This window comes from Camelus bactrianus, chromosome X, assembly GCF_048773025.1.
Source record: "Camelus bactrianus isolate YW-2024 breed Bactrian camel chromosome X, ASM4877302v1, whole genome shotgun sequence".
In the NCBI taxonomy this organism is placed as follows: Eukaryota; Metazoa; Chordata; class Mammalia; order Artiodactyla; family Camelidae; genus Camelus; species Camelus bactrianus.
In genome coordinates this window covers 11,200,968-11,223,730 of record NC_133575.1, presented here as the reverse complement: position 1 = coordinate 11,223,730, position 22,763 = coordinate 11,200,968, and the positions used below count along the sequence as shown (strand labels likewise).

Genomic DNA, 22,763 nt, shown 5'->3' with positions numbered 1-22,763 from the left:
ACTTGAGTGGAACAGGTTCAGGACAAGAAAGGGAATCAGATTTTGGGTGGAGAGTTTAATCATAAGCTTGGCAGAGGAACTCAGTTTTAGGGGGACTCAGTTTCAATATGTGCACAAAGCCAAATACAGAAAAATACAGACTGTGGTATTTTGTAGTAGTGAGGTGGGAAGCCCCATAAAAAGACTGGCAGGACCCCCAAGCAGGGCCTCTACTTTCCTGCCAGCACCGTCGGGTTCCCTGGCCCAGAGGCTCTATCTCACTTTTTGCCTCTGAAACGGCTTACTTACCCCTAAAATTCTATTGGTTCCCTGAGCTCACTTCTGATTGGTTATTTCCTTCACTCTCGATTGGTTATGACTCTCACTTCTGATTGGTCCACTTCCCTAACTTATGTAGTTTTTGTAGTACTTCATTTGTAGTACTTCATTTGCATGGAGCTCACTCCTGATTGGTTATTTCTCTCACTCCTGATTGGTCTATTTCTACAAAGCTTGTTCCTAGTTGGTCAACTTCTGTTATACTTTATTTGCATATGATGTTGCAAAGTGTAAAACTAGCAGGCTATAAAGGCCTGTGTAAACCTGCAGACGGGGTCCAGTGCTTGGAGTGTTAACTCTTCTGGACCAGCTGGTGTAATAAACCTGAGTTCTCCCAACTCTCTGAGTGCTGCTTGGTTTGTCGCCCTGATCAAGGTTGCTGTCACAACTGAGCTGTAACACCGAGCTGTAAGACATTTTTCCGCAACAGTAGTAAAGGAAAATGGTAACCTTCTGCATCCACCTTCAGAGGAATAATGAAATCCTTTTGGCACCATGTGGAATGCTATGCAGGTGTGAATAAAGGATGAAATGGGAAAAGCTCCAAGACAAAATCAGTATAAAAAGCATAGAACGATATGATAATACAATGCAATTACATGGAAAAGGTACAAAATAAATGTGTACCCATATGTATGCACGGAAATGCATTTTAAAATATGAAGGACACTCCTCAAACTTAACAGTGGCTACCACGTGGGTCAACTGAGGCTCCCTAAATCTGAAACAGTAAAGCTGCATTTTTGGCATTAAAAAAAATATCTGCAATCATTTCTCAGCCAGACTATGCTTGAGGCTAACTCTGAGCCTTCCTGAACGGGGAAGAAAAATCCCTTTCCATCTGGAAGAGAGGAGCCGGAAGAGTAAGAGTGGCCATCAGCCTGAACCAGCACCCAGGGGTGCGGGGAAACTGTGTTTATCTGAAAAGACACGGACAAAACCCCAAATGTTTTATAAAGGCGAACAGGCGAAACTTTTGCAAAGTAAAACTTTTAATAACTAATAATTAAAAGAACGAGAGCGGGTGTCCTCCATGCCCCTCTGCAGCCCAGTAATCCCTTTTTCCAATAGCAACCCTGAATTATTTATTTAGAAGTTAAAATACAATGTGTGGAGGAGGGCAAGCAGGACGTTTAGTGCAATCCTTGCAGTTGGAGGAAAGAAAATAGAAGTTCTTTCCAAAGGTGCATTTTTGTTACATATAGACACATTTTCCCATAAGAAACTCCCAGAAAAATTGAAACCACATGTGCAGATGGCCAGGGCGTGCTGTGTGAGTTGCTGTGCAAGCAATTCAGCAGGGCTGCAGCAAAACCAGCTTTCTCAGCTCCTGGGTCCTGGAGCTTGTCTCAACAACAAGAAACCCCCAAACAACAAACGGATCCCAGCGGGGGGAACAACATTGTAGCCAGCGAGAGCTATTTCCTTCACCCCCACCCTGTTCCCTTGGAGCTCCAAAAGTTACAAACTGTGAGTTTCCTTCCTGATAAACCCCAAGGCTTCGTCACTGATTGGTCTCAGTTTTGGAAAGGACGTGACATCAGCAACTTTGCAGACTTGGGGCTGGGGGGCTGTTGTGGGCTTTGGGCAGCCTCCAGCCAGCTAGGTGGAGTGTGTGTGTGTGCGTGCGTGCGTGCGCGCGCGTGTGTGTGGGCGCGCGTGTCTGACCACAGGTAGTATTCAGATTACCCTGCCTGTTCTGGTCTGTTCTCTGCCATCTGACCAGGACGGTGCAGCTCAGCCGGTCCCAGCACTGGAATTTCCCAGGAGCAGGGGGAGCATGGAATTTGGACTTTCCTGAGCAGCTGAAGTGAAGCGCGGCGCTTGTCCGACCCAGGAGAGCACCATGGATGGCGAACCGCGGGGCAGGGACGACAGCAAGCTGCCGAGGCCAGGAGGCCCTCCTGACGTCAGGCTCCTTTCAAACCCATTAATGGGGGGTGAGTCTAGGGGTTTTGGAGTCTGAGTGCTGGGGAGGTTGGTTAACGTGCTTAGCTGAGAAGAGAGAAGAGGGTTGGGTGATTTCAGTGGCTCCATCTGAGATGTGGTCACCGGGCAGTTACTGGACAGATGTCTGTGGCTTGCTGGTATATATCCTTAACACGGTTGTTCAAAAATGTGTACACCTCTATCCGCAGGTCCTGTAGACCATACAAAGTCAATTATCGCAGTTTATTCTCCAGTAAAAATTTCAACTCCAAAGAATTATTGTTTGTGGGTCAAACGTATCGCTTACATTACATTGGAGGTTTTAAAGTTACTTATAAATAGGAACACTTTGCTAAAACATTAAAAGGTCTTAGGTATTTGGCATTTGGGGCTGGGTTTATAAGTGATGTTCAAACATTGAGCACTGATTGATCCACCTTAAAAGGAGCCCCCCGTTTTTTTTTTTAACTTTGGGACAATGTCTTAACAGCTGTAATTCTCACCTGTTCCGTGGTGTCTTTGCTGATGTATAGAGTCTCACACCTCTGGGACAGTCATTTCCTTTGAACATTCCTGACTGAAGGATTCTGAAAAATAGGTCTAGGCGTCAGAGGAGAGTTTATGCCTGGTAGGCTGCCCACAACACTTGTCTGTCAAAGGGACAAAAGCAGGGACCCTGCAGTCAGCTAGGATTTATTATTCTCCTACTGTTTAGGTGCCGAAGGGGGGAAAAACAAAAGACGTTAAATGCAAAATACCTTCCCTCTGGCTAATGGAGCAGAATGGTCTGCTCATTCATTCATCCGTTCGTTCATCCACTTTTGCTTGTAAAATGAGCAGAGCCCTGAGTGAGTAAGATTTGGATCGGCACAGGCAGACCAAAAGTAACTTTTAAAAATGAATTGGATAAATGTGTTTTTTTAAAGCAGCCAACCAATCAATATGGGGAAGAATCCATCATCTGGTTTACTTTCAGCATGATTATTTTACAGCTGAGCAGTATCATTTATTTTTATTTCCACATGAGAGAGGATCGCTGGCCACTTTTCACTGCTGAGGGTTTCTAAAGGTCCTAATCCAACCCTGGTTGGGGCTGGATGGGTTGGTGGGGGTGGGGAGGCATATATAGAGTATGCTGTCACAACTAGAATGCAGAGTGTCTTAGCATGTCTGTCTAGTGAGAACAAGTTTGGAGAGGTGGAACCCGATAATGAAACTTCAGAACTAAGTGGAGGAGTTTAGCCTTCATGAGGCAGGGAATTGGGAGACATTGATGGTTCTGGAGTGGAGACCTGGCCATTATTAAGACTGTAAGTAGATTAATTTGGTAGCCACAGTCGGGATAGATTGTGGTGGATTTATGAGAAGTTCGTGTGCTAATCCTTTGGTTCTCAAACTCACATCAGCACCACCAAGATGGATTGTGAAAATGCAGATGGCTGGGCTCCCCCTTCTGATGCAGTAGTAGGTCTAGGGTGAGACCTGGAATCTCTATTTATAACAAGCACCCCGGTGGTGCTAATGCTGATGATTGCGGACCACTCTTTGAGAACCACTGCATGAAGCTGACTGGAGCAAGCTTCATAAGTCAGAGAGAAAGGGAAAATAGGGGTGATAATGTCCAATGAAAGAGAAATCAGACTCTGTTGCTTAACTACTGGGGCTAAAGGAGAGAAGGCAGCCAAAGCCTGAGTTAATGTCAGGTAAGAAGGCTAGATAAGAGAGAAGGTGGGCAAGGGAGCTGGCTTGGGAGCAGGGTGAGGAAGGGAGGAGAGGGAGTTCTCTTTTGAATATGGAAGTGTCAGTGCCAGTGACCAGGGCCCAGAATGATGGTGATGGACAGAGGCCGGGGAATGAATTCAGCTTGAGAACCAGACCTCAGATTGTTCTGCGGAGGGGCTGGGCTGAAATCCTGGGGGAGGAGACGTTGTCTGATGGCTGATTGGTGACAGCCAAGGATGCAGTCCTGGGTCAGATCTCCAGTTGAAGCCATAGGACCAGGAAGTTGGCCAGAGAAGTAGGAAGAGACTCGGATGCTGTCATTTCACAGGGACTAGAGGAAGGGAAGTTTTCCAGGAAGTAGAAGTCACAAGGGTAGATGCCAGGACCCCTCTGCTCTCCTACCTACTTCTCCACATCTGACCGGTCAGCTCCTGCCTCCTTCCGCCCAGCCACGCCACCACTCCCACGGAGCCCTCCCAGGCTTTCTCCCCCTCCCTCCCCCAGTGGAGTCTTTCTCTCCCTACTTTGTGTCAGTCCTGCCCCCTGGGCTGAACCTCACTTAGAGCTGGATTGCATTTGTTTATACTTGGGAAGCCTTGACCTTGGTGAAGAGTGGAATGTGAAACACTCAGACTGTTATTTCCAAATGGCCATGACGAGAAACTCAGCTCAGGTGAAGCCGATCCCCTGGCACAGGCCCAGGGCAGAGGGACTACAGGGCCCAGGTGTGGGTTGTTTTGGGGAATTTGGCTGCTTCCCCCTCCACTTGCAGGCTTTGCTTTGCCTCCTCCGGAGGAAGGGAGAAAAGGCTACAAAACTGGCAGCCAGCTCTTCATAGAGATTTAATTCTTCACTCCTCTGCCCAGGAGCAGGAAAAAATTATCTTTTTTTTCCCCCTGAAAATACCTTGTTATGGGTTGAACTGTGCCCCGCCTCCCAAAAGATACATTGCAGTCCCAACCCCTAGTACCCCAGAACGTGACCTTGTTTTGAAAGAGTCACTGCAGATGTAATTAGCTAAGAGGAGGTCATACTGGAGTCAGGTGGGCCCTTCATCCAATGACTGGTCCTTGCATGAAGAGGAGAGGAGGCAGGCAGGGAGAATGCCAGGGGGCGACAGAGGCAGAAATTGGAATGATGCCTCTGATAAGCCAAGAAACAGTAAAGATGGACACCTACCAGCAAAAGCTAGAAGAGTCAAGGAAGGATTCTTCCTTAGACTCTCTGGAGAGAGCATGGCCCTGGCGACACCTTCATTTCTGACTTCCAGCCTTCAGAACTCTGAGGTGATGAATTTCTGTTGTAAGCCACCCAGCTAGTGGTAGTTTGTTACAGCAGCCCTCGGAAACTATCTCATACCTACTCATAGAAACGTTTGGAAATACACTGAAGGATAAACTAACAGACACGCATAATCCCACAGAACAGGTGATCACTGTTCCTATTTTTAGTGTCTATCCTTCCGGGTTTTGCCTGCGGACTTACACTTATCGAGAGATTTTCTTCCTCACAAAATTGAGCCCACCCTGGACAGAGTATTCACAATCAAACCGAAGACAGGCATGGAAAGGAGATCATTTCATTTTCTTACAGTGGATTTTAGATGTTGGGGCACCATGGCAGGGGCATGTTTTCTGGGGGAGACCTGCCTGCTCAGACAGAATGGGTGACAGGGTGAGGTCCCTATGGAGAAGGCAGCTCGAGAGGGACAGAGTCAGAGAAAGGAGAGGCTGGGTGATGGAATTAGAGAAATAATTGCAGAGGACAGAACCCACTTGCCCAAGAGCTGCCTCCATGGGCCTTTCTGTTTGCCTGTTTGCAACCATGAGCCTCTGTTTCTCTTCTTCCTACTTTGATTTGTCCTGGAATCCAGCCCAGGTCCGCTACAATTGTAAACCCAGCACCCGGATCCTCCAGTGCCGGTGCACACCACTGAACCAACCCTATCGTGTCCCAAAGACTGAAGCCAAATGCTCCCACCCTCTCGGAACCGCCCAGCCTCTCTTTTTGCGCCTTGAACTTGCCAAGTGTTTCCCAGGAGGAATACATTGATGCTACTCCCAGCGTTCACTGGCGGCTCTCAGAGCTTCATTAATAGCTCTTTGCAGAATGTAGTGCATTAGTGCATTTTAAATCTCTTCTGAAATAATAGAAATTTAAAAAATCATTCCAGAAATTGCAATAAAAAATGAAATGGCAGCCTTCCTAATGTGCTACAGGGTTTGATGGAGACTCAATTGAAAAGAGAGGTAAGCTTAATGGCACTAATTAGAGGACTTGTGGAGTCGTTTCATTAGGAGAGCTCCCTGCCCCATTTTAACCATGAGCTACACTCCTGGATCTGTGGCATTGCCAGTAACCCCATTTGGCATCTGTTTCTTGGCAGTAAAACCAGTAGATCCTGGCTGTACAACTCTTGGGGAAGAATCCTTAGTATATACCAAGCGCTAGGATGATGTGCTGTATAGATGTAATGGCCCTTGAGTTTCAAAGACTTCATTAGGGTCAGCGGAAAAGGGGATTGTGACCGTCAGTGTGCCCTGCATCCCTAGCTTCCTACTGTGAGCAGCGTCCCTGTTCTGGCAGGAATAGGTCCTCTTTCCTACTTAGTCGGCGCTCTCCAGTTGTCAGCAGGAAAGCAGGCAAAGCTGCTTTTAGATTTAATTGCTCATGTGTTGAGCTTGTAGCCTATTGCCTGCTTCTGATGTGGGCTCTGGAAACCCTAGAGAAACATCTGCTGGATATCTCGCCAGTGTTTTTAAGAGCTGAAGAGAGTGTGTGGACTAATAATCTGTGTTACAAATTATGGCATTTGCTAAATGAGCTATATATAAAGTTCATGTCAACCTTTCGAAGTTTAAAGTCTTTAGCTAATCACTCAAGTGTTTAGAGATCTGAGGCTAAAGGCTTTGTATACATCTGAGATGAATTTTGACTTTACAAGGACCTAAGGTTTTCTTCTGGGCTGGAATATAGGCCTGCTATGATAGATTCACCAAACCCTCGACTTTCAACTTAGGAAGGGAAGTCTCATACACTGCTGATGAGAATCTAACGTGATACAGCTGCTTTGGAAAATAGTCTGGCAGTTTCTCAAAAAGCTTAGCACTGGGTGATCACATCATACAGCAGTTCCACCCCTAGCTGTGTACCCAAGAGAATTGAAAACATACATCCACTCCAAAATTGGTACATGAATGTTCCTAGCAGCAGCATTCGTAACAGCCAAGAAGTGGAAACAACTCAAATCTCTATCAACGTATTGGTCTATGTATACAAATACTGTTTGGCCATAAAAGGGATGAAGTACTGATACACACTGTGATGTGGAGGACCCTTGAAACATACTCAGTGAAAGAAGTCAGTCACAAAGGACCACATAGTGTATGATTCCACTTATATGAAAAGTCCAGGATAGGCAAATCCATAGAGACAGAAAGTAGATCAGTGGTTGCCCGGGGCTGAGGGAAGTGGAAATGGGGGAGTGACTGCTAGTGGGCAGAAGATTTCTTTTTGGGATTATAAAAATGTTCTGAAATTGATTGTGACAATGGATGTTCAACTCGGAAATATACTGAAAACCATTGAATTGTACACTTTAAATAGACGAATTGTACAGTATGTGAATTATAAATCATTAAAGCTGATAGAGTGTTCACTCCCCACCATGTGTACTAGGACAACACCTTGAGCTGCTCAAAGACACAGACTCTCTGCTTTGTAAACATGGTGTTCTAACACAGGGGTTAGCAAAACCCCAGGTAGTCTTTTTATTTTCCTCTTGGAGAAGTACATAACTCTTCATTTACCCTAAATAAAAGGAGTAATGTTTTCATGATGAATGCATAGAAAGTAAAGCCCATTTTTGTCTACACTTGATAATATAATTGCATCGTTTTTATGCAGTCTGAACAGTTATAATTTAGGACCCAAATGACCTGCCTGGCTTTCAGCTGTAATTATCTGGGGTAGCTTTAAGAAAGGTTGAGCAGTGTGGCAGCTATACTTCTTAGCAGGTGAGCAGTTGGAAGGAAAAAATGACTTCATCATCACACACATGGTGATGCAACTGATTTTTAAGACCTTTCTCAATTGGGGGCGTGCTCTTCTCACTCAAGATGTTGTGTGGATGGTCTTTTGCCTTAGCGCCAATGGGGTAGAATGAGTTGCATTTTCATTCTCCTTTGGAGGTAAATCTTTCCATAGCTGCTGTCTGGATGGTAGGGTCCAAGCACGAGAAGCAGCAATATTTTTCCTAAGAGAATTAGGACCCTCAGAGAAGGCTGTGAGGACACTGATTTTCTATCAAGCATAGGTTTGGAGGATCGGAAAAACCATTTCACTGAAGGTACCTCGTGCATCTCAGTGATCCCAGAAGGAATGCCTTGGCTGAGCAGTGTGTAGGCAGGCTCATTCAGCTCCGTTTTCCCTGTTAAATGCCTCATGAATTCATCTGGAAGGATGGTCATTTGCTCCCTGGGACAGATTTTCCAGGGGGTTGATAGCTCCAGGTGGCAAGCTGACGTCAGCTGAAACGTGTTGAGTACAAAGTGTTCTAGCCTCCTCCTTGATGACCTTCCGTTTGCCAGACTTCAGTCACTCTCCTGGTTCTCCAGCTCTTCTTGGCTTTTAGGCAATTCCAGTTCCTTCACGAGGGCTGACTGTTACCGGAGCATCCTGCCTTGTTTGCCTGAAGCGTGTTGACTCAGGCAGGCAGAGCTGGAGCTGCAGCCAGCTTCAAGAAGCCTCCTTACCTTCTCACTTCCTGTGTACTGGGAATCAGACGCAGCTCCCGATGAGAAAAATTCAGGTCTGCACTACCTTTAGGTGACATGGTGTCAATTAGAAAGAAAGGAACACATTTAATGCATTGGGCTAAGTTTTCCAGGCTTCCTTCCTAAGAAAGTATTCTTTCCATATGGTTGGAGAATACATTTGCTGTTTTATTTTTTTAATTAAAAAAATTTTTTTAGTGGAGGTACAGGAGATTGAACCCAGGATCTTGTGCATGCTAAGCATGTGCTCTGCCTCTGAACTATACCATCCCCTACTCCGTTTGCTATTTTAAATAGCGGTGATTGTGGGTTATGATCAAGACTGTTAAGCGTTAGGGCAGAATAATAATAGTAGCTAATAGGTGTTGAGCCTGGGGTAGGTGTACTGCTGTCCTGACTTGACAGAGAAGGAAACTAAAGCCAGCATCTGCCCAGGGACCCACAGCTCAGAAGTCAAGCGGGTCTGAATTCAGAGCTTTCTCTTCATGGCATTGGCACACTGCCTTTGGGGGTAAATCGTGTCCCTGTTACAAGGTCAGACTGAACTCTGATTTGTGCTTGGTGTTGGGACAGGAGGTAATCCATTAACAGATAGGGTTCTGTTTAGATTTGATTCCAAACCTAATGGTGTATGTAATTACACGATGACTGCTGTTAGTATATGGCACTGTTTGCTGAGATGCCAGAGTTTGTATTTCACGCAGGAAATTGGACTGGCAACCACAACTGAACACACTAATGCTGGTAATTAGTGAAGCCCTCATTTAACTAAATGGACCATTTTGCCTTTGAAACCAGGGTGTGTAAATGGAAGTGCAGTAATCTGTCATCCCAATCCACCTCTTTGGTCCTCGGTTTGGACACTGGCTGTAGTTATTCCTTTAGCTAGCTAGGCATTTCAAATAAACTGTGTACGAGGAACATCCACAGAGGGGAGAGATGCCGGAGCCTTGATTGGAGTTTTGGTTGATTGACTCCAATGTCTCTCCCCAATAAGACCAGTTAGGCTCTCGTTGACGCCCGAGGATGAGCCTCTGGGTGTAAAGTATGTTAGCAGGATGTAACCTGGCTCTCCCTTTCCTTACAGATGTTGTATCTGATTGGTCTCCTATGCATGAAGCTGCAGTCCATGGACGTTTGCTGTCTTTGAGGAACCTCATCAGCCAGGTAGGTGATTTTTGGAAAAAAAAATAACTAAGCCCATTCTATTGCTCACTGCACTAAGAAAAAGATAGCGTAATCTGATATTAAGAGGTAAATTTTTTCTTCAGCCAAATGAGATGAATCCTGTCCTATCTAACCATTCTTTTATTTGGAGGCTGGCATGATACTCCAGTTTGGTACAATTCTGTGCACATAATTGGTACTATAATATCTATTCAATGAATAGCGGGCAAATTAGTGTTGCCTTCACTTTCTTCAGTAGGCTACTATGTTCTTGAAAATCATCAAGTAAAACAGTGGTTCTCCACTGGGGCAGTTTTGCCCCAGAGGAGGCATTTGACAATGGAGATAATATTAGGTTGTCACAACTGAGAGCAGGGTGTTCCTGGCATCGTCTAGTAGATAGAGACCAAGGCTATATATTTTTTTATTGAAGTATAGTCAGTTTACAATGTTGTGTCAATTTTCGGTGTACAGCATAATGCTTCAGTCATACGTGAACATACATATATGCGTTTTCATATTCTTTTTCACCATAAGTTACTACAAGATATTGAATATAGTTCCCTGTGCTATACAGTATGAGCTTGTTTATCTATTATATATATATATTAGAATCTGCAAATCTCAAACTCCCAATTTATCCCTTCCCACCCTCCTCCCCTCCTGGTAACCATAAGTTGTTTTCTATGTTTGGAGTCTGTTTCTGTTTTGTAAATAAGTTTGTCTTTTTTTTAAGATTCCACATATGAATGATATCATACGGTATTTTTCTTTCTCTTTCTGGCTTACTTCACTTAGAATGATAATCTCCAGATCCATCCATGTTGCTGCAAATGGCATTATTTTATTCTTTTTTATGGCTGAGTAGTACTCCATTGTATAAATACACCACAACTTCTCTATCCAGTCATCTCTCAATGGACATTTAAGTTGTTTCCATGTCTTGGCTATTGTATGTAGTGTTGCTATGAACATTGGGGTGCATGTATCTTTTTGAATTAGGGTTCCCTCCTGATACATGCCCAGGAGTGGGATTGCTGGATCATATGGTAGGCCTATTTTTAGTTTTTTGAGGAATCTCCATACTGTTCTCCATAGTGGCGGCACCAAACTATATTCCTACCAGCAGCGTAGGAGGGTTCCCTTTTCTCCACACCCTCTCCAGCATTTATCGTTCGTGGACTTTTTACTGATGAGCCAGGTTAACTTTAAATTATCTTGTGCTGGTTTCATGGCTGGAAACCAGTCCTACAGAACTTTTGCCCTGCACCCCTTACTCTGCCCATTTCCTCTCCTCCAGGGGTGGCCTGTGAACCTCATCACGGCAGATTACGTGTCCCCACTCCATGAAGCCTGTCTTGGAGGTCATCCTTCTTGTGCAAGCATTTTATTAAAGCATGGAGCTCAGGTAAGGGAAACTCAAATCACATCTTAGAAACCATGAATGAAAAATGACTATTTATAGCCCTTCTGAATAATTTCCAGTATTTTTGATTAGCATGACTTGAAATATGAACAGGGTTTTTTCAAAATTATTATGTTCATCAAGCTTATTTGCTGTAGTGGTAGATGAAATACTGCATTTTTAGCTAGAAAGTAATGATTAAAGTCTGTATCATTTTCTTTAACAACCGCTACTGATAAATAGTTGTTAGATTTCTGCCTTCATTCCTATGGGTGGAAGGTAATGAAATATTGTAGAAAATACGTAACATTTTGGCTCCATAAGACCTGAATAATGGTCCCAGACCATCTCTACCATTTACTAACGTTGGAAACTTTGGACAAATTACTTAGCCTGTGAGCTTTAGGGTCTACATACGAAAAAAAAAGAAACAGGGAAAATAACCAAAAATATGATGTAGCATATTGTGGTATTGTGAGGATTGAGAGAGAGAAGGCATATTATTATTTGGAGAATGGGAATCAGAGCGGCATAATGAGATCCTAGAGAAGGAAGATACAAAGTCATTGAATTTCAAAGTGGGGACCAGTAGGTCTTAGATAACTAAGTCCTCTCATGCTCAAAAGCGATGGGAAAATCTGCTCAAAGATTCGACATGGCCTTCTCATGTTCTCTCACCCGGGAGTTACTGAGTATTTATTATGTGCCTAACTCTAGACAAAGATTTTTAGGAACTTATACACTAAATGAGGGGACAACCAGATAAACAGGTAAATTGCTGAACGTAACACTGTCTGCTTTAAGAGATAAACCCTGAAATCTCCGTAGCCTAGTATAATAAAAGTTTATTTCTTGTTCAACTCAAACTCCAGTGTGGGTGTTCCCGGCTGGGTGGCTATTTTCCAAGGTGATTCCAGGACACAGGCTCCTCTCATCCTGTTGCTCTTCTGTCTTCAACAAGTGGCTTCCATGTGCGCTCCATTCCAGATGGTTGGAAGGGGACAACACTTGGAGGATTGTGAATGGACGACTTTGAAGGGCCAATCTTGGCAGTGACATATGTTACTTCTGCTCACATCCCACTGACCAGAATTTAGGCCATGTCTAATCGCCAGGGAGGCTGGGAAGTATAGTATGGCTCTGTGCTCAGGAGAGAGGAAATAAGTTTGTTGTATGCTTAGCATCTCAACCACAGCAGGCAATTACATTTTTTGTGTGTTTTTTTCACAGCAGGCAATTACAATACACTGTTTTTATCCATTAGTTTAAAAAAATTTTTTTATTTAAGTATAGTTGATTTAGAATGTGTTAGTTTCAGGTGTACAGCAAAGTGATTTAGTTATACATATAAATATATATATATATATATTCATTTTCAGATTCTTTTCCATTATAGATTATTACAAGATATTGAATATAGTTCCCTGTGCTATACAATAGGTCCTTGTTGCTTATCTATTTTATATATAGTAATGTGTATGTGTTAATCCCAAACTCCTAATTTATCCTTCTCCCCACACCTTTCCCCTTTGGTAACTGTGGTTTACAAACCAGAGACTCACAGACATATCCATTAGTTTTTGCTGTGTAACAAACTACCCTGACTTAATGATTTAAGACAATAGCCATTTTTTCTCTCCCAGTTCCTTGTGTTAGCTGGACAGCTCTTCGGTCTGGCCTGCTTCAGCTGGAGGCATTTGGAGTTAGCTGATAGGTCAGCTGGGGCAGACTGGTTCATGGTGACCTTGACTGGGATGGCTGAGAAGTCTGGGGAGACAGGAAATCTCTCTGTGGTCTCTCATCCTTTTGTAGGAGGCCTGGGCTTTTCCACATAGTAGCAGGGATTTCAAGAGTAGAAAAAGAGGGTCACCTCTCTGCTGGCATCACATTTGTTACTGTCCCCTCGGCCAAAGCAATTCATGTGGGCAAGCCCAGATTCAAGGACTGAACGGTCTCCATCTTGTGATGGGAGGAGTTGGAAAGCCACATTACAAAGGGATTGTGCATCTTGGGCAGAGAATCTGTGGTCATTTTTGCCAACTACCCCAATGTAATAAGTATGACTAGTAAGCGGACTGTTGGGAACACACAGAAGTGTTCCTAACTCGTTTATTTCTGATGGAGAAAGAGGGAGTCAGAAGAGGCTTCTTACAGGAAATGATGTCTCACTTGAGACGTAAAGGATCTGTTAGAGTAGCCAGCTGAATGGTGGGTTGGGGAAATGCTGGGTTTTCCACCCATTGGGAACAACAAATGCAACAGCCTAGAAGTGAAACTGAGCGCCTGGTTCATCACTTCAGATCATTCCTTAGAGCAGCAGAGCAGAGCAGGCGAGAGGTCAGAACACAATGAGCTTGTTGTCCAGCCAAGAAAACGGGCTCTGCCCTGAGAGCCTCAGAGAGCTATAGACGAGTGCATCGTCAGGGTTATGTTTTTCTTAAGAAGACTTACCACAAACTTGAGAACAGGGCCAGGACCAAGCAGACGCAAGAGAGGTGCCAAGGGTGCAGGCTTTAAGGAGCTGCTCACGCTCAGAGCTTGCAGCCCTTTCATGACCCTGGGAGTGAGCGTCTCCTCCAAGTGTGCACCTGGCTGTCTTTTGTGCCTCACTCGTCCTGGCGTCGCGTGGAAATAGCCTATGAGAATAGAATGCCTTCGCTGTCTTCACAGCATCATTGTTTAACAGAGTCACCAAAGAATTACCTGATACAGAAAAATTCACTGCATTTGGCTTCGTCCTTTGCCATTCGATTCACATTGTGACGTGAGATGTTAACTTGTAAGTTTTAGTCTCATTTCCAATGTTAGAAAAGATTGCCCCAAAGATGCTAGTTTTATGGCCCTGTAAGATATTAACCAGCTTTGTATCGATTAGCCAATTTATTCCAGCATTCCACTGACTGGCTCTATAAATTCTCCTTTGAGCCAGTCAGTTTTACTGGTTCTCTCATTAATGAATGAGTTACATAAAATCTTTGGCTTGTGTTCACTCTATATGGAAGCGATGTTTTTAAATTTGAAAAAAAAATTAAAAGATTACTCTAACTGTTGTGGGGAAATTGGATTGGGGTGGGATGGATCTCAGATGGAATGTTTAAAATAAGGAGATTAGTTTGTAAGCTATTGAAGATCGTAAGTAGTTTCAAAGTTCATGTTCTTGGGGAGGGCATGGAGGAGACAGAAGATTTCAGAGACATTCTTGGTGCCTTACAATCCATACCTCATTCAGCTTTTCATAGCAACTGTGTAGAATTTGTTATTTTTGTCCCCATTTTATAGCTGTGGAATTGAAGGTCTCTGAGAAGTTAAATAATAGCTTGAAAGTGATGGAACTTAGATTTGAATCTGGGTCGCCCCACTCCTTGCCTTCATCCTGGAGCTTTTGTTTCTAGGTGAATGGTGTTACTGCAGACTGGCACACTCCCTTGTTTAATGCTTGTGTCAGCGGCAGCCAGGACTGTGTGAATTTGCTTCTGCAGCATGGAGCCAGCCCCCACCCTGCGAGTGATCTGGCCTCCCCCATCCACGAAGCTGCTAAGAGAGGTAAATCTGTTGAGAAGTTAAGTTTTCCATCCACTCCTTTGAGGGACCTCTTCCTGTTGCAGGGAAGAGCGAAAGGGAGCAGTAGTTCGCAATCTGGGGTCCTGGGACCAGAAATATCCTCCCAACCTGGTGTGCAAATGCAGATTCTTGGGCCCCCATTCCAGACTCCTTGAATCAGTAACTTTGGGGGTGGGGCCCAGCCACCTGTGTTTTGTTGAACAAGCCCTCCAGGTAATTCTGATGCACAATCAGTGCGAGAAGCATCCTTTTCTAACATTTGGAATGCTGTTCACGGCTGTATTTCTGGAACAGGGCCTGTCACATGGTAGACTATCCATCAACATTTGTAGAATATATTATTGAACCCATGACCCCATAACATCAAATTATTTTATAAAACAGATTACATTCTATTTTAGGGCTTTAATGAATATTGTCTCAGGGCCACCTAGGTTTGCTAAGTGAAAACAAACTTGCAACTTTCAGAAATATAAGATGTTACATACAGTATGGGGTAACTCTCCCCACCCCCAGCTTTCTTGAGGTATAATTGACAAGTAAAACTGTGTTTATTCGAGGTGTACAATGTGATGATTTGATACACATATCTATTGTGAAAGGATGCCCATAATTAAGTTAATTAACACATCCATTGCCTTGTACAGTTACCTTTTTTGTGTGGTGAGAACATTTCAGATCTACTCTCCTTCAAGTCTATAATACATTATTAGTGACTGTAGTCATCATGTTGTACATTAGACCCCCAGAACTTACTCATCAGGGGTAGTTCTTTTCATAAAGTCACAGTTTTCCTACTGTTCTGAACTCTGAGACAAAAGACAAAATTGCACGTTTTGTTTGATTTTCCTCCTCCTCTTCCTTCTCATAGTGATGACCGTACCTTGCCAGGAGGGCTGTTCCTATCTTGTTGACAGCAGCCCTATTTGACTGGATCCACCCATATTATACTTAGCTCCTGAAGCATTGGCATTTCATCACGAGGAGAGATGCTATCTCATCACATTCACTGAACGCATAGAACTAAAATGGTATAACGAGAGAAACGCCAAGGAGCAAATGTTTCAACTACTGACATTCTAGAGCAAGGAAGAGTGATTCTGCTTTCACTAAACCTAGCTGGCCACGCTGGGTGCCACACATGTTGGACCTGGTACCTTCTTCTCAGCCTCACCTGTGCCCACTGTGGCCTGTTTCTCCCTGTCCCATGGCTCACGCTATGCCCTCTTCAGATCCACCTTTAGTGTCTGTTCTTCCACACCTTTCCCCAGTTCTCACTTCGATTTCAGCACTTGGACTGATTACCGAGCCATAAACAATTGGAAAAGGTGGATGGTTGCTGGTTGCTTACCGTGGCTGGTCAACTCAAATGGAGTTCCACCCAGAGCTGTAGGTCACATCCTATGGTCAACCCATTAACTGGCGCCAGTGTGGAAGGTCATTTCCTATTCTAAGTAAAGGAAACAGCTTTTGATCCCTGGAAAAGTTGTTGAAAATTTTAAACACACAGAAAAATGGGCAAGGTGATGTTTCCCTGGCTAAGAGAGTTTGTGCTGTAACGGTTTGCTCCCCCTTTGGGCTGCAGGCCACGTGGAGTGCATCGAGTCTCTTGCGGCTCATGGGGGCGACATTGACCATAACATCAGCCATCTGGGCACACCATTATATCTGGCTTGTGAAAACCTGCAGGTAGCCTGTGCCAAGAAGCTTCTGGAATCAGGTAAAACAAAAAGCAAAACATAGCAAGGACAGTAAATGAAAAGGAAATGAAAGCTATTTGAGAGCTCTTTCTCTCATAGCAGAGGGAAGAGTGTGGGCAGGGGAGTCGGACGGGATCACGGCTTATACTATGTTCCCACGGGGAGTGACTTTAAACTGACCTTTAATTCTCTCACTGTAATAAGCATGATGATAATGATGCTGGTGTCTTCTCCCAGGATGGTCCTCCGTGATGACTTCTCCCTTTCCTCTGCCTCCCTCTCTCCGGCCAGTGACATCATTAGGCTCTGCATAGCTTGCACAGCCGCTGGGTTAGGGCTGAGTCTCCCTGTTTGGGGCCTTCCTCACCGGTTCTCTTTGTTTTGCAAATAGAAGTTGACCCATTTTTAGCCCACTGTAAATACTGTGTTTTCTTTGAAAGGGCCTAAGTCGAATCATTCTTTTTCACCTTCCTGCTGTGTGTCCAGTCCCTTCTTCAGCACTTGGAATACCATTTCATCACCTCTTTAATTATTTAAGTCCTGTTTACTGTTTAAAAATCCAGCAATCTTTCCTGCCACCAAATGTTCTTAGAGTTCTTATTGCCTTCTACTCAGTTGGTAACTATTACCATGAATTAGGAGATTCGGTCTCTCTCCTTCTCTCCCTCTTTCTCTCTTCTATCACCGAAAGTGGATTTTAAGCCCCTCGTTAGGAGAGGACCAGATTTTGCATCCCTCACAAAGCTGAGTACAAGAACAATTGAGTTAACATTTGCTGGATGGCCAAAGATTCCCAGTTTATGAGAGCGACAGCCACTCAGGCAAAGCCACATGTCCCCACGTGTAAGCCAGCATCTGGGCTGGTGAGGGGACTGGCTGAGAGTGTAGGGATGGAATTGGGTGGGGATGGTCCTAGAAATCTACCTTCTCCCTGAAGAGGAGGACTTTGCCACCTACACTGGGATCTTGGGATTGGCCACCCCAATGTAGGCAATGCTGTCATAATTGGTTGCTCTTCAGAGTCCCAGTCACACAGCCCCAAGTCTCAGGTTTCAGCCCCACAGCAGCTGCTCCACAAGTGAATGTGGCTGCCTGCCGTAGATGGGATTTCCCCATCTGGCCTCACTTCTGGCCTGGCTAGTGTTTGGGCTCCATGAGTAATGAACGTGCAGCTGTCAGGCCACCAGGATTTTCCTTGTAGGTATCACACTGTGTCTGGTGCTCCAGGGCGCGGTGTTGACCCTCACAGGCCGTACAGCACGTGCTGCCCGTTCAGCCATCATCGGGGCATTTCCCCCACGTTTGTAAATGGAGTCAAGTCATCTCCCGTTTTCTCCGGAGAACTGCCGTGCCCACCGGGACGCCCTTTTGTCAGGGAGCCCTGAGGTGCAGTGCTTTGACAAGGGGATGCTGGGACTCTGCTCCTCGGCTGACTCTCTGTTCTCGTGACTGTTTAGGAGCAAGTGTGAACCAAGGCCGGGGACTGGACTCCCCTCTTCACGCGGTGGCCAGGGCGTCCAATGGGGAGCTGGCCTGCTTGCTCATGGACTTCGGAGCAGACACTCAGGCCAAGAATGCTGAAGGCAAACGTCCCTCGGAGCTGGTGCCTCCAGAGAGCCCCCTGACCAAGCTCTTCTTGCAGAGAGAAGGTGCTTCTTCTTTGCCTGAACCTAAGCCCTAATCCATAGAGACTCCTGTGGGCTCTAGCAGGAGGCAGGTACTTACTGAGTTCTGACTTCTGGTCCTATTAAAAAGATCATGCTCTGCCATCACCGCATGTGGGGAGCTGAGATAACTGAGTATTCAACAAGGTACCGTATGAGTTACATAGTAGATAACCATCCTGCTGTTTGGTGTGTTGGAGACAGGCTGTTTTGGACGATCTAATATTCATATGTGGGGTATGCCAGCTTTTAAGGAATTAAGATTTTGTTTTAAAATGTTTGTATTAAAGTTATCTAAGACATGCTTTAGAATGATGCAGCAGAAGCCTCCTTGGGATTGTGCAATGCCCCAGGATGTCTTCCTGCACTACAGATGGGCTGAACCACCGGGCATTTGATTTCTGGGGGTCAGGATGCAGCTAACTGAGCATGACATGGTATTACTTCATGATCCACAGCAATCTGAAGAACTTTACTATTTTTTCTAATTGAAGTGTAGTTGATTTACAATGTTGTGTTAGTTTCTGGTGTACAGCAAAGTGATTCTGTTATGTGTGTGTGTATATATATATACATACACACACACACACATATATATACATATACACACATTTTTTCAGATTCTTTTTCATTATAGGTTATTACAAGCAATTGAATATAGTTCCCTGTGCCATACAGCAGGACCTTGTTTATCTATTCTTATATGGTAGCTTGTATCTGCTAATCCCAAACTCCTAATTTATCCCTCCCCCGCCCCTAGCTTTCCCCTTTGGTAACCGTAAGTTTGTCTTCTGTGTCTGTCAGTCTGTTTCTCTTTTGTAAATAAGTTCATTTGTGTCATTTTTTTTTACATTCCACATATAAGTGATACCATGTGATATTTCTCTTTCTCTGACTTAACTTCACTTAGTACGATAATCTCTAGGTCCATCCAGAAATGTTTTAATTTCTTTTAAAATCAGGAGGAACAAAATTAATAGAATATAATTTGGCTTGTATTCATCTTTATACAGACACAGTTATCAAATTACTGGCTGTAAAATACTTTTTTTTTTAAATTAAGAAAGAGATCCATAAAGGCAAAAGTGCCTCAGGGTTCCTGAAAGTCATAAATCATATATATAGACACACACACGTGTGTGTGTGTGTGTGTGTGTGTGCGCGCGCCTTTATATATAGAATCCCCCTTCGCCCCATCAAATAATCACATTGAATATTCAAGTTGCCTCCACTAACTCGTCCCTTCTACTTTATTTCCTGAAGCCCATTCAGATACCTCCGTTGCCTTTAATTCACATTTTGGTGACAGTGTGGTCAGTGAGCCCACTGTTTTGTAAAATACCACTTGCCGTTGGAGAGAATTGCCACTTCTTTTGCCTCCATGAGTCATTTTGGGGGTTCCGGTGAAGTTACCTCTCCACAGGCTGGAAGGGCAGAGGAAGTGGGGCTGGACAAATGCTCAAAGGCAGATCTGTAGGTTTAACATGGCCACTTCTGTCTCCGGGTGTCTCCGGACAGGAGTTCAGCAGTATGACCACCCCACCCCTTGCAAAGCATCTAAAGCCGTGTTTACTCATGACACACAATGACAACTAAACATGACTCTCTAAGCCCAGCACGGCAAGAGCCACCCGAGTGCACTCGATCTTAAAGCATCATGAGTGTTGCTGGAGGAGAAAAAGGAATTGACACCCAAAGCCCACTGATAAATGTAGAATGAGCTGCTTCCATTATTGAGTAAAGCAAAGCCCCCTGAGAATACTTTCAGGTGCCAGCAGGTGGCTCCAAAGCGGTAGTAGGTTTCCAGCTCTATTTATATGGCATGAATGAAGGCTATACTTGAACACCATCCCACTTGTGATAAACAACAGATACTCAGTTTGCATCAGTAGTTACACCGAGCTTATTACTCTGATGTCCTGTTTTTCCTAATTCTCCATTAGGCTTACTCTGATGTCTTGTTCTTTGTAATGCCTTATTTTTATTTTTAAATTTATTTATTTTTTTTTATTGAAGCATAGTCTGTAAGTCTTTATCAGTACCTCCTACAGTTGTCCCTGACAGTGGGTCTGGCACCTACAATTAGTCATGTGTTTCAACATTCCTTAGTGAGATGAGACTCAGTTCTGTTTCTGCACAGTATGCTTCTTGCCATTTGTTAATAAGTGCTTTGAGTACACTGGGAAAGCGTTCATCCATCTATTCCTTGAGTTCACGGAGCATCATCTGGAAGGTGCCCTAAATTCCAACTGGGACCTTGTAACTGTGTTGTGAGGACCTGATTGAAAATACGGCATTTCTTTCTTTGCTTGTTTATATGTCTATTTCCACCTCTCACTCTTTTCCATCACCTGAGAAGTATGCCACCCAGTTTACCCAGGAAATCAGAGGCCACTGAACCTTCTTGGTGGCATTCTCAACCATGGCCACACACTATAAGATGACCTGGGGCTTGTGCCTTTACAAAATCCAGATGCTGGGGCCCCACTCAATGGTAACTGAAGCAGCATCTCTGGGGTGGGGCCCAACAGCATGTATTTTAAAGCCTTCCCCCGCCCCACCCCCAGTCTGGATTGAGGGCTACAGCTTTATGGGATTCTGGAGGGTCTATAGCTTTGCTTTTTAAAAAATGTTCTCAATAACCAAATGAGAATTCCCATTACACATTAGTGCAGGGGGTGGGGATGGGAAATCATTTCCCATCCTTTTACCCTATGACAGGGTTCCTCAACCTCAGTGCTGTTGACATTTGGGGCCAGTTGGGGGTGGTCCTGTGCACTGTAGGATGTTTAGTGGCATCCCTGTCCTCTACCCACTGGATGCTAGTATCACCCCACCCCCAAGTTGTGACAAAGAGAAGGGTCTCCAGACATTGCCAGGTGACCCTCAGGAGCAAAATACCCCTTCCCCATCCCTATGGCGAACCACTATCGTAAGATGTAAATTCTTGGCTAGATCCCTCTGCAAGGTTTGTGCTCATTCACTTTTCACCTACGAGTTGAAGTCCTGAGACAGCTCTGAATGCAGATGATAAAAACAAATACAACTTAAGATAACACTTTTGCTTCATGGAAAACTCGTTATATTTGTATATCTTCCAATTGCTAAACTATAAAAGTACTTGCATCCAAAATATGACCTTTTTTTAAGGTAAAAGCCAAGAAAGCCATAAAACATGGATTTTTATTTTCATCGCTGGGGATTACATAGCTTTGTAATCCCCCGGTGCGCTTCCAGAAGCCTCCATTGGTAAGATGGAGCTTTGAATTTCTTTCAGTCTGTTGTAAATCAAAAGCTAACAAACTCATTTCAATTCAGTACCAGAAAAGAGAACATGGCCTAAAAACGCCTCCTGCAAAAAACCAGAAGATGGTCTTAAGCAATACCACAGTATTTCCTTATAGTAGTGTTATCGCTTGTACGCTTTAAAAGAAGAAAAGTCTTAGCTCCGTGAAACCGACGTGTGACTTGTCTTCCACTCTTTCTCCAGGGCCCCCTTCTTTGATGCAGTTGTGCCGCCTTAGAATTCGGAAGTGCTTTGGAATCCAGCAGCATCATAAGATCACTGGCCTCAGCCTCCCTGAGGAGCTGAAACGGTTTCTCCTACACATTTAAGTGTGTCAAGGGAATGGAGTCACAAACAACAGACAAACGTTAAGGGTTGAGGCCCCTGAGGTTTTAAAATAAAATCAGGTTTATAGAACTTGGCTAGTTTTTTTTTTTTCAATAGGATTTTTATTTTTAATGGAACAGACTGGGTACTTTTGTGTTATTGGTTGGAAGGTACAAAAAATTTTTTCCCGCCTGCCTGGAAGAGGATGGCTAAAGTAACAGCAGTGGTCTTGAATACCTCCTACATGCCAGGCGCTGAGCTTGGCATGCTTTCTGCTTTGTCTGATTGAGCCCTGACAGCAACCCTGCCAGGTGGGTACCATTCCCCCCGCTTCTCCAGCTGAGACCCTGAGACTCAGGGAGGTCCATTTGTCCAGTTACCCACAGTGAGCACAGGGAAGGCAGATTCCAGTGTAGGTTTTCTGATGCTAAACTGGGGACTTTGAAGTGAAGCAGGATTTTCCAGCATCACTCTCCTGGCTCCATCTCCACCACATGGGAAGGAAGATAAAGAAGAAAGACATTTCTTTGATTACATCTGACTTTACTTTTTTTAATCTTCCTTGTCCTTAAGACGAGCCCACCACTGCCCTAGTATTGTATAGCGGCCAGTTCTTTTTCCTCAACCAAAATGTGCTATATACATATCAGGCATATTCTAGAACCGGGCTATTCAGTACAATTGCTACTGGCTCAGTGGTTCTCAACCAGGGGCCATTTTGCTCCTTTGGGAGCATTTGGCAATGTCTGGAGACTTTTTGGCGGCCACAACTAGGGGTGGGGTACTCCTGGCATCTAGTGGGTAGAGGCCAGGGCTCTCTGAACATCCTACAGTGCCCAGGACAGCCCTCACTGCAGTTATCCAGTCCAGAATGTCATTAGTGCCAAGGTTGAGAAACCTTTCACTAGC

The 22,763-nt window shown here is 44.4% G+C and overlaps 1 protein-coding gene across 4 annotated transcripts; it reads left to right on the top strand.

Annotated features, from left to right (window-relative positions):
• Positions 1-1,771: 1,771 nt before the first annotated feature.
• Positions 1,772-21,944, top strand: ASB9 (ankyrin repeat and SOCS box containing 9). Of its 4 annotated transcripts, XM_010967990.3 has the most exons (8): positions 1,772-1,788; positions 2,045-2,258; positions 9,832-9,911; positions 11,212-11,319; positions 14,709-14,859; positions 16,463-16,597; positions 18,035-18,226; positions 21,732-21,944. In XM_010967990.3, exons 2-8 carry the CDS (start codon positions 2,165-2,167, stop codon positions 21,854-21,856), a joined length of 885 nt encoding a protein of 294 aa, XP_010966292.1. In that variant the 5' UTR covers positions 1,772-1,788; positions 2,045-2,164; the 3' UTR covers positions 21,857-21,944. The 4 variants fall into 4 exon arrangements, with proteins under 4 accessions (XP_010966292.1, XP_045361044.1, XP_045361045.1 ...); XM_045505088.2 differs by lacking the exon at positions 1,772-1,788 and having other exon boundaries at positions 1,850-2,258; positions 14,796-14,859; XM_045505089.2 differs by lacking the exon at positions 1,772-1,788 and having other exon boundaries at positions 1,853-2,258; positions 14,796-14,859; positions 18,035-18,294.
• The last annotated feature ends 819 nt before the right edge of the window (positions 21,945-22,763 follow it).

Coding starts and splice junctions, on each gene's coding strand:
- ASB9 (XM_010967990.3), top strand. CDS start 2,165: ATGGATGGCGAACCGCGGGGCAGGGACGACAGCAAGCTGCCGAGGCCA. Junction 11,320..14,708: donor TATTAAAGCATGGAGCTCAG/GTAAGGGAAACT, acceptor TTTTGTTTCTAG/GTGAATGGTGTTACTGCAGA. Junction 16,598..18,034: donor CAAGAAGCTTCTGGAATCAG/GTAAAACAAAAA, acceptor GTGACTGTTTAG/GAGCAAGTGTGAACCAAGGC.